The sequence below is a fragment of the Belonocnema kinseyi genome, chromosome 7 (genome assembly GCF_010883055.1).
Source record: "Belonocnema kinseyi isolate 2016_QV_RU_SX_M_011 chromosome 7, B_treatae_v1, whole genome shotgun sequence".
Taxonomy (NCBI): domain Eukaryota; kingdom Metazoa; phylum Arthropoda; class Insecta; order Hymenoptera; family Cynipidae; genus Belonocnema; species Belonocnema kinseyi.
This window is the reverse complement of record NC_046663.1, coordinates 7,605,945-7,618,106: the sequence shown is the minus strand read 5'-3', so window position 1 is coordinate 7,618,106 and position 12,162 is coordinate 7,605,945. Positions and strand designations below refer to the sequence as shown.

Here is a 12,162-nt window from a genome sequence, read left to right as displayed (position 1 = left end):
TTAAAATATTTAAATTATTCTAAATGATTTTGAATATTTTAGGGTATTTTTAAAATTCCAATGAATTTTCAACGGCTTTATAAAACGCTGTATGGAATTTCACAAGATATTACAATTAAAAAATATAATTTGATATATTTTAGTCTTTTCAAAGATTCGAAGGAATTTTTCATGAATTTCAATAATTTCGAAAGATTTAAAGGATTTTAAAATGTTTTTTTTTTTTATTTCAAGAAATTTTCAAGAGCTTTAAAAAGGTTTCAAATGAGTTCGAAAGATTTGAATGAATTTCGATTATTTTAGGGTATTTTTAAAATTCCAATGAATTTTCAACGGCTTTATAAAACGTTGTATGGAATTTCATAAGATTTTATAATTAAAATATATAATTTGAAATATTTAAGAGTGTTTTCAAAGATTCGAAAGAATTTTTCATGAATTTCAATAATTTCGAAGGATTTTCTATTTTTTTTTTTAAATTCCAATGAATTTTCAAGAACTTTAAAAAGGTTTTAAATCATTTCAAAAGATTTGAATAAAATAAAAATATTTTTCCGTATTTTTCATAAATATTAAGGAATTTTTAATAGATATTATTAATCTGAGAGTATTCCAAATTATTTTTAAGATTTTAAGGAATTTTAAGTATTTCATTGAATTATAAGATTTTAAAATAATTTAAAAATATTTAAATTATTCTAAATGATTTTGAATATTTTAGGGTATTTTTAAAATTCCAATGAATTTTCAACGGCTTTATAAAACGCTGTATAGAATTTCACAAGATTTTATAATTAAAATATATAATTTGAAATATTTTAGAGTATTTTCAAAGATTCGAAGGAATTTTTAATGAATTTCAATCATTTCGAAGGATTTATAGAATTTTTAAGATTTTAAAATATATTTTTTTAATTCCAAGGAATTTTTAAGAGCTTTAAAAAGGTTTCAAATGATTTCGAAAGATATGAATGAATTCTGATTATTTTAGTGTATTTTTGTTTAATTTTAGGGAATTTTTCATAGATATTATTAATTTGAAGGTATTCCAAATGATTTAAAAGATTTTTGGGAGTTTTAAATATTCCATTGAATTATAAGATTTTAAAAGGATTTAGAATATCTTAGAGTATTTTTCATAAATTTCAATAACTTGAAATGATTTAAAAATATTTGGAATATTTTAGGGTATTTTTTAAAATTCCAATGAATTTTTTATAGGCTTGTAAAATTTTTTAAAGGAATTTCACAATATTTAAAATAATTTAAAATATTTTACGGTATTTTGAAAGATTCGAAGAAATTTTTCATGAATTTCAATAATTTCGAAGAATTTCAAGTTTTTTTTTTAAATTTCAAGGAATTTTCAAGAGCTTTAAAAAGGTTTTAAATCATTTCAAAAGATTTGAATGAATTAAAAGTTTAAAATATTTAAATTATTCTAAAATTATAAATATAAAATTATTAAAATTATAAAATTATTATATCTGAAATTATTCTAAAATATTTTGAATATTTTAGGGTATTTTTAAAATTCCAATGAATTTTCAACGGCTTTATAAAACGTTGTAAGGAATTTCACAAGATATTATAATTAAAAAATATAATTTGAAACATTTTAGAGTATTTTCAAAGATTCGAAGGAATTTTTCATGAATTTCAATAATTTCGAAGGATTTAAAGGATTTAAAAGTATTTTTTCTAATTCCAAGGAACTTTCAAGAGTTTTAAAAAGTTTCAAAGGATTTCGAAAAATTTGAATGAATGAAGAATATTATAGCGTATTTTTTAATAAATATTTAGGAATTTTTAATAGTAATTATTAATTTGAGGGTATTCCAAAAATATTTTAAAGATTTTAAGGAATTTTAAATATTTAATTGAATTAAAAGATTTTAAAATAATTTCAAAAGATTAAAAATTTTCAATATATTAGGGTATTTGTAATAGATTTCAATAATTTGAAATTATTCCACAAGATTTGGAATCGTTTATGAAATTTTTCAAAATTCTCCAACGAATTTTTTACGACTTTATAAAACTTTTTAATGAATTTCAAAATATTTTCAAAGATTCGAAGAAATTTTTAATGAATTTCAATAATTTCGAAGGATTTAAAGGATTTTAGAGTATATATTTTTTTATTTCTAAGGAATTTTTAAGAACTTAAAAAAGTTTCAAAGGATTTTGAACGATTTCAATTAATTTCGGTTATTATAGTGCATTTAAAAAAATGTTAGGAAATTTTTAATAGATTCCATTGAATTCTAAGATTTTAAAAGAATTTTAAAATATTTAAAATATCTTCGGGTATTTCTAACTGATTTCAATAATTTGAAATGGTTACAAAAGATTTGAAATCTTTTAGGTTATTTTTAAAAATTCCAAGAAATTTTCAACACTTTAAAAAATTGTAAAAGTATTCCAAATTATAAATTTCAATAACTTGAAATGATTTCAAAATATTTTGAATATTTTACGTTATTTTTTAAAATTCCAATGAATTCTCTACAGGTTTGTAAAACGTTTTAAGGAATTTCACAATATTTTACATAATTTGAAATACTTTAGAGTATTTGAAAACATTCGAAGGAATTTTTCATAAATTTCAATGATTTCGAAGGATTCTAAAGATTAAATTTTTTTTTAATTCCAAGGAAGTTTCAAGAGCTCTAAAATATTTTAGCATATTTAAAAATAATATTTAGGAATTTGTAATAGATTTTCTCAATTTGAAGGCATTCCGAATGATTTAAAAAGATTTAGGGAATCAAAAAAATTCCAGAAAACTATAAGATTCTTCAAGGAGTTCAAAAGATTTAAAAGGATTTAAAATATAAAAATATAAAATTTAAAATAAATATTTAAAATAAATTTTTATTTTTAAAATAAATTTTTATTTTTAAAATAAAAAAATATAAAATATTTTAAAAGATGCGAAAGAATTTTTAATGAATTTGAGTAATTTCGAGAGATTCAAAAGATTTTTACTTCATTTTATTTTTCTTTTTTTTAATTCCAAGGGATTTTCAAGAGCTTTAAAAAAGTTTCAAAAGGTTTCGAAAAAATTTAATGAATTTGCAATATTTTGGGGTATTTTAAAAAAATTTTAAGGAATTTGTAATGGATTTTTGCAATTTTTAAGGTATTCCGAATGATTTTAAAGATTTTAGAGAATGAAAATTTTTTTTTAGGAAATTATAAGATTCATCAAGGATTTCAAAAGATTTTAAAGAATTAAAAATATTTTAGGGTATTTTAAATACATTTTAATAATTTTAAATTATTCCCAAACATTTTAATTCTTTGACGGTATTTTTTAAAATGTTTTAAGAAATATTTTAAGAAATTTCACAAGATTTTAAACAATTTGAAATATTTTCGGGTATTTTGAAAGATTCGAAGGAATTTTTAATGAATTTCAATCATTTCGAAGGATTTAAAGAATTTTGAAGATTTTAAAATATAGTTTTTTAATTCCAAGGAATTTTCAAGAGCTTTAAAAAGGTTTTAAATGACTTCGAAAGATTTGAATGAATTTTGATTATTTTAGCGTATTTTTAAATTTTTTAAGGAATTTTTAATAGATATTATTTATTTGAGGGTATTCCAAATTATTTTAAAGATTTTAAGGAATTAAAAATATTTCATTGAATTATAAGATTTCAAAAGAATTTAAAAATATTTAAAAGTATTTAAAATATCTTAGGGTATTTCTAATTGATTTCAGTAATTTGAAACTATTCCGAAAGATTTTGAATCTTTTGGGGTATTTTTTAAAATTTCAGTTAATTTTCTACAGCTTTATAAAACGATTTAAGGAATTTCACAAGATTTTACATAATTTGAAATACTTTAGAGTATTTTAAAAGATTAGAAGGAACTTTTAATGAATTTCAATGTTTTCGAAGGATTTTAAAGATTTTAAAGTATCTTTTTTTAAATTCCAAGGAAGTTTCAAGAGCTTTACAAATTTTCAAAAGATTTTAATGAATTTGCAATATTTTAGCATACTTAAAAAAAATGTTAAGGAGCTTGTAATCGATTTTCTCGATTTGAAGGTATTGCAAATGATTTTAAAGGTTTCAGGGAGTGAAAAAAAGGTCCAGAAAATTATAAGATTTTTCAAGGATTTCAAAATATTTTTAATCTTTTAGGGTATTTTCGAAAATTCCAAGAAATTTTCAACACTTTAAAAAATTGTAAGCGATTTCCCAAGATTTTGAATAGTATGAAGCATTTTAGGGTATTTTGAAAGATTTGAGGGAATTTTTTATCAATTTCAATAATTTCGAGGGATTTAAAGATTTCAAAGATTTTAAGGAATTTTTAATATTCCAACGAATTATAATAAGATTTCAAAAGAATTTTAAAATATTTAAAAGGATTTAAAATATCTTAGGGTATTTCTAATAGATTTCAATAATTTGAAATTATTCCAAAAGATTTGGAATCTTTTAGGGTATTTTTAAAAATTCCAATGAATTTTTAATGATTTAAAAATATAATTATTTTATAATATAGTTTTTTAATTCCAAGGAATTTTCAAGAGCTTTAAAAAGGTTTCAAATTATTTCGAAAGATTTGAATGAATTTTGATTATTTTAGTGTATTTTTTTTTTAATTTTAGGGAATTTTTCATAGATATTATTAATTTGAAGGTATTCCAAATGATTTAAAAGATTTTAGGGAGGTGTAAATATTTATTTAAATAATATAATAATAATAAATAATAATAATAATAATAAATAAACATTTGAAACCTTTTAAAAGTTCTTGAAAATTCCTTGGAATTAAAAAACTAAATTTTATAAAACTTTTTAAGGAATTTTACAAGATTTTAAATAATTTGAAATGTCTTAGAGTATTTTTAAAGATTCGAAGGAATTTTTCATGAATTTTAATAATTTCGAAGGATTTGAAGGATTTTAAAGTGTTTCTTTTTTTTTAATTCCAAGGAATTTTCAAGCGCGTTAAAAAGGTTTCAAATTATTTCGAAACATTTTAATAAATTACAAATATTTTAGCGTATTTTTAATAAATGTTCAGGAATTTTTAATAGATATTATTAATTTGAAGGTATTCCAAATTATTTTAAATATTTTAGGGAATTTTTAATATTCCAGCGAATTATAATAAGATTTCAAAAGAATTTTAAAATATTTAAAAGGACTTAAAATATCTTAGGATATTTCTAATAGATTTCAATAATTTGAAATTATTCCAAAAAACTTGGAATCTTTTAGGGTGTTTTTTAAAATTCCAATGAATTTTCAATGACTTTATAAAACTTTTTAAGGAATTTTACAAGATTTTAAATAATTTGAAATGTCTTAGAGTATTTTTAAAGATTCGAAGGAATTTTTCATGAATTTTAATAATTTCGAAGGATTTGAAGGATTTTAAAGTGTTTCTTTTTTTTTTAATTCCAAGGAATTTTCAAGAGCGTTAAAAAGGTTTCAAATTATTTCGAAACATTTTAATAAATTACAAATATTTTAGCGTATTTTTAATAAATGTTCAGGAATTTTTAATAGATATTATTAATTTGAAGGTATTCCAAATTATTTTAAATATTTTAGGCAATTTAAAATATTCCATCGAATTATACGATTTTAAAAGAATGTTAAAATATTTAAATTATTCCACAAGATTTTGAATATTTTAGGGTATTTTTAAAATTCCAATGAATTTTCAACGGCTTTATAAAACGTTGTAAGGAATTTCACAAGATATTACAATTAAAAAATATAATTTGATATATTTTAGTCTTTCAAAGATTCGAAGGAATTTTTCATGAATTTCAATAATTTCGAAAGATTTAAAGGATTTTAAAATGTTTTTTTTTAATTTCAAGAAATTTTCAAGAGCTTTAAAAAGGTTTTAAATGAGTTCGAAAGATTTGAATGAATTTCGATTATTTTAGCGTATTTTTTAAAATTTGAAGGAATTTGTAATAGATATTATTAATTTGAAGGTATTCCAAATTATTTTAAAGATTTTAGGGAATTTCAAATATTTAATTAAATTATAAGATTTTTCAAGGATTTCAAATGATTTTAAAGGATTTAAAATATTTTAGGGTATTTGTAATAGATTTCAATAATTTCAAATGATTGCAAAAGATTTTTAATCTTTTTAGGGTATTTTTGAAAATTCAAATTAATTTTCTACATCTTTATAAAACGGTTTAAGAAATTTCACAATATTTTTAATAATTTTAAATACTTTAGAGTATTTTCAAAGATTTGAAGGACTTTTTTTAATGAATTTCAATATTTTCAAAGGATTTTAAAGATTTTTAATTATTTTTTCATAATTCCAATGAAGGTTCAAGAACTTTAAAAAGTTTCAAAAGATTTTGAAAGATTCAAACGAATTACAAATATTTTAGCGTATTTTTAATAAACGGAATTAATTTTAAATATTATTTCATTGATTAATAAGATTTTAAAAGAATTTTAAAATATTTAAAATAACTTAGGGTATTTCTGATTGATTTCAATAATTTGAAATGATTGCAAAAGATTTTTAATCTTTTTAGGGTATTTTTGAAAATTCAAATTAATTTTCTACATCTTTATAAAACGGTTTAAGGAATTTCACAATATTTTTAATAATTTTAAATACTTTAGAGTATTTTAAAAGATTGGAAGGAATTTTTCATAAATTTAAATGATTTTGAAGGATTTTAAAGATTTTAAAGTATTTTTTTTTAATTCCAAGGAAGCTTCAAGAGCTTTAAAAAGTTTCAGAAGATTTCGAAAGATTTTAAGGAATTTAAAGGTTTTAGGGAGTGAAAAAAAGGTCCAGAAAATTATAAGATTCTTCAAGGATTTCAAAATATTTTAAAGAATTAAAAATATCTTGGGGTATTTCTAATAGATTTCAATAATTTGAAATGATTCCAAAAGATTTAAAATATTGTAGGGTATTTAAAAAAATCCCAAGAAATTTTCAGGACTTTAAACATTTTTAAGGGATTTCCCAAAATTTTGAATAATATGAAGCATTTCAGGGTATTTTGAAAGATTCGAAGGAATTTTTAATCAATTTCAATAATTTCGAGGGATTTAGAAGATTTCAAAGATTTTAAGTTATTTTTGAAAATTACGAGGAATTTTCAAATGTTACAAGAAAAATGACAAGGAAAATGGAAAATTAGTCAGAGAAAAGTCGGAGATTTTTGAAAATATAATTTTGGCGGCCACTTTTTCAGACGTTATCAACAAGGAGAAAGGCGTGAAGATTGTTTGTCGATTTTTAAGAGTTTTAACTTCTTATTCGGCATGTGCGAGAGCCTTGGCGATTAGAGAGCTTTTGGCGAATAGCATGTTTAGTGATCCGGCTAAATTTTTCGGTGCTAAGGTGAAATTCGAGCCTCATGTTCAACCAACTTTTCTTCTGCATCGGAATCATAAGCAGGTATTTTGTTTTGAACAAAAAAAAAAATGTTTTTTTCGTTGAAATTATGAATTTAGGTAATAAATAAATAATTATGCAATTTAGGGCACAAGTGCAATGTTAGCTCAGAGGCATTCTTCAGTATTTCATGCTGGAGTTATCGGTCACGGTCCCAGAAAACCACCTCCGGAAAATAATATCGACAAAGAAATTATTACTTTAAATAGTACTTTGTTGATGGATGTGATTAAGGTAAGCCAAAATATTAAAATAAAGAATTTTCACATCCAGTGGTGTATTTTATTAGCTAAAGTTTAAGTTAATTTTATTATTGTGGTTAAAAATCGTAACGATTTGGGTATAAATTCACCGGTTTTTGTTGAATTAAACTTTTTTTGGTATAAAATTAAAATTATTTTTGGATTAACTATCAGATTAACACGGTTTTTCTTTGAGAATTCTTTTTTTTTATTGTTTCAATTAATTTATAATCAATTATTTAGTGAAAAATTAAGTGTTTTAACTGAAAATTTTAATCGTACACGTTTGGTTCAAAATTTAACTTCTTAATGTGAAAATTCAAATATTTTGTTTAAAATTCCTGTATTTTATTGAAAATTTGAATATAATTCCTTTAAAAATTCTAATTATTTCTTTTCTTGTTTAGAATTTTTTAACTGAAAATGTAAATGTTCCATTGTATGTCCAAAATTTATCTTTTCCGATACAAGTTTAATCTTCTTGGTTAAAAATTATACTATTTAGATGAAAATTACCTTAAATTTTATTCAAAATGGTTTTTTTCCACTGAATTTGGTCGATAATTAAATTTTTTCCAGTTTTTTTTTCGTTACAGAATGATCTGTTTTGTAGAAAATTCAATTATTATATTTTTTGTTAAGAATTAATTTTTTTGGTTGATAAAAAAAACTATTTAATTAGAAATTCGCTTTTTGCTGTTGATAGAAAATTCATCATTTTGGTTAAAAATTGGCTTAAAAATTTATAATTTTATTTAAAAATTAATTAATTTGGCTGAAAACTCGCTTTTTGTTTTGCTTAAAATTTACTTCGCCAACTGTAAATTGAACTAAATATTATATATTTTATTGAATCTGTATTTATTTGGTAAAAAATGTATCTTTTGGATTTAAAATTGAATTATTCACTTGAGGATTTATTTTTTTGTTTGTTTAAAAATTGATTAATTATTCTATTTTTCGTTGAAAAATAATTGAACTATATTTCTGGAAGTTCATTTTTCTTCTGTTCAGAATTAGAATTTTGACATAAAATGTAAGTATTCTATTTTTTGTTGAGAATTGATATTTTTTACTTAGAAATTAAACTATTTGTTTCCAAATTTATTTACTATTTTAAAAATTCCCTGTTTTGTAGAAAATTAATCTTTATGGTTGAAAATTCTTTTTTTTAAACCATTTTCGGTTGGAAATTAATCTATTCTTATATGAAATTCAACAATTTGGATGACAATTTGTATTTTATGATTGAAAATTTTACTATTTCATTGAAAATCTACATCTTTCTCTAAAAATCGATTTGTTTTTGTAGAAAATTATCTTTTTCTTTGCAAGTTAATCTTATCGCTTAAAATTCTTATTTTCGGTTAAAAATTCAAGTATTTCATTGAAAAATTTATCATTTTAGTTGAAAAATTATCTTTTAGGTTGGAAATTTGGTCGAAATATGAGCTATTTAACATAAAACTTGTTTTTTTTTGTTTTTTTATGAAACGGAATTTTTTGCCAAAAATTTAACTATTTTGTCGAAAATTGGTTTAAAATTATAATTTTTAAACTGAAAATGTAACTTTAAGTTTGACATTCATTTTTTGACTAAAAATAGTTGAAAAATTATCTTTTTCAGTTGAAAATTCATCTCGTTGGTTAAAAATTAAATTATTCTAGTTAAAAATTCAACACTTTGTTGAAAATTCATCACTTTCTTTAAAAGTGTAACTAGTTTTTTAAAACTTATTTTTTTTTTATCAGTTAAAAGTGAATCTTCCATAATTTTAGTTGAAAATTCATCTTTCTGATTGAACATTAATTTTTTAACTCAAATTCACCAATTATTTGGAAGATTAAACGCGGTCTAAACCTGTTAACTGACATTTTTTCGAATTTCTTTTTTTTAATATTTTCTGGAACATTTTTTGTGTTCAGTAAATATCCCGCAAACGAAACCACAAAATTTATTTTTGTTTTTTTTTAAATCGATTTTCGAAAATCGCGGTTTGGTATGTACAGCAAATAATAATTTTAAGTTTTCAATATTACAAAATAAAAATAAAAATCGTGTAAATTCAAGAAATATTTTATAAGAATTGAAAAGATGCTAAAAGAATTCTAAACTCGAAACAATTTTTAGAAATGTAGATTTTAAAAAATTTTGCAAATAAACTTTAGAAGCTTTAAAAAAATTTCGAAAGGTTTCAAATAAAAAAATTCTCTTACAATTCGTTGAAAAATTAAGATGATTATGCGGCAATTTTTTAAAATTTTGAATGCAAAATCCTATAAAATAAAATAAATGTTTTCAAAATCTTTTAGATTATTTTTTAACACATCCGAAATATTAAAATTCTTTTTTAATTTTCTCAAGAATCTAATAAAAATTATATTTATCTGAATGGAACGTTGAAAATTCAACATTTTTGTTGAATATTCTTCTTTTGGGTCGCAAATTCATCTCTTTCTGTAGCAATTAAAATTTTTTTTTTGTTAAAAATTAACTTTTTTTAAATTAGAAAATTATGTCTCCAGCTCGAAAATCTAACAATTTGATAGAAAATTGAACTATTTTGTTGAAATTTTGTATATTTTGCTGAATTGTCATCTTCTTTTGGTAGAAAATCAATTTTTTGTTTGAGGATTCAAGTATTTTGTCTTTTTAAATTAAAATCTATTTTTTTTTAAATGTCATCTATTACAAAATTTATATTCCCGTGTTGAAAATTTAAATATTTTCTAGAAAATTCGTCTTTTTGTCTTGAAAATTGAGCAATTTGGTAACAAATTAAACATTGTGATTGAAAAATCTTATTTTTGGATTGAAAATTCAAATTTTTTGTACATAATTCGTCCTTTGGATTTTAAAATTAAATAATTTAATTAAAAATTCATATATTTTGTTCAAAATTCGACTTTTTTGTTGATTTTTTTCGTTATCTGAAGATTTAACTGTTCTATGTTTGGTTAAAACTTTATCCTTTATATTGGATTAATTGAAAATTCGTTTTTTTTTTTATAGAACCTTATTCTCTTTGGTCAAAAATTCATCTTGTGGGTTGAAAATTTAACAATTTTATTGAAAAGTCGTTTTTTTGTGGGTTGAAAATTAATTTTGTTTTCTGAGAATTCAACTTTTTCGTTGAAAATAAAACTATTTGGTAGAAAATTGATATATTTTGATTAAAAATTAATTATTTCGTGAGAAATTAAATTATTTTGTCAAATATGTAGCTGTTTTCTTGAATAATTGTCATTTTTGATAGAAAATTTGTCCGTTTGGATTGAAAATTCAAGTGCCTTCTAAAATATTTGTCTTGAAAATTTAAATGTGCAATTGAATTACAATTTTTTTTTGGTTTGTAAACTTGAAATTTTGATAGAAAATGCATTTTTATGTGCTGAAAACTCAACAATTTGGTTAGAAATTCAACTATTTTGTTAAAAATGTAATAATTGTTGGGAATTTTTAAAGTTATGTTAAAGTTCTCATTTTTTATGGAAAATTAAACTATGTTGTTAAAAATTCGTCCCTTTCGATTGAAAATTCATCTTCAATTATTGCAAAGTCTTCCTTCCTAGTTAAAAATTTATCTATATTTTTAGAAAAGTAACCTTTTGTTTAAAATTGAGCTTTCTTTTAAGAAATTTGTCTTTTTGACTTGAAAATTCCAATATTTGATTAAATTTGATCCTTTTTTGTTTGAAAATTCTACCTTTTGATTGAAAATACATCTTTGTGTGCTGTAAATACAACCTTTTTGTGAGAAATTCAATTATTTTGTTAAAAAACGAATCATTTATTTTATTTTTATTATTTTTGGAAAATTGAAGTATTTTGTTGAAATCATCATTTTTTGTTGAAAATTCAATCTTTTGGATTGAAAATTGATATTTTATGATAGAACAGTCATCCTGCTTGGTTATAAATTTATATTTATTTTTTTTTTAAATAACTTTTTTGTTAAAAATTCAACTTTCTTCTAAAATTGTGTATTTTTTATTGAATTAATTTTTGATTGTTTGAAAATTCATCTATGTTGTTAAAAATTCGTCCTTTAGGATTGACAATTCATCTTCAATTATAACAAAGCCGTTCTTCCTGGTTAAAAATTTATCTATATTTTTAGAAAAGTTACTTTTTTTGTTTAAAATTCAACTTTTTTTTTAAAAATTGGTCTTTTTTCCTGAAAATTCAAATATTTGATTAAATTTTGTCATTTTTGTTTGAAAATGCATCTTTGTGTGCTGAAAATACAATAATTTTGTCAGAAATTCAACAATTTTGTTAAAAATCGAATTATTTATTAAATTTCAATTAATTTTGGAAAATTTAACTATTTTGTTGAAATCATCATTTTTGGTCGAAAATTCAATCTTTTGGATTAAAAATTCATATTTTATAGTAGAACAGTCATCCTGCTTGGTCATAAATTTATCTTTATTAACAAAAAAATAACTTTTTTGTTCAAAATTCAAGTTTCTTCTAAAAAGGTGTCTTTTTGGC

The 12,162-nt window shown here is 20.7% G+C and overlaps 1 protein-coding gene across 2 annotated transcripts in view; it reads left to right on the top strand.

Moving 5' to 3' along the window:
- Window positions 1–12,162, top strand: part of LOC117177011 (integrator complex subunit 5) — a 67,361-nt gene that overhangs the window by 35,327 nt on the left and 19,872 nt on the right. For both annotated transcript variants that reach the window (XM_033367460.1, XM_033367461.1), the window contains 2 exons: window positions 7,220–7,425; window positions 7,510–7,656. In XM_033367460.1, the coding sequence (XP_033223351.1) occupies window positions 7,220–7,425; window positions 7,510–7,656 (353 nt within the window). The remainder of the gene's footprint in view (window positions 1–7,219; window positions 7,426–7,509; window positions 7,657–12,162) is intronic.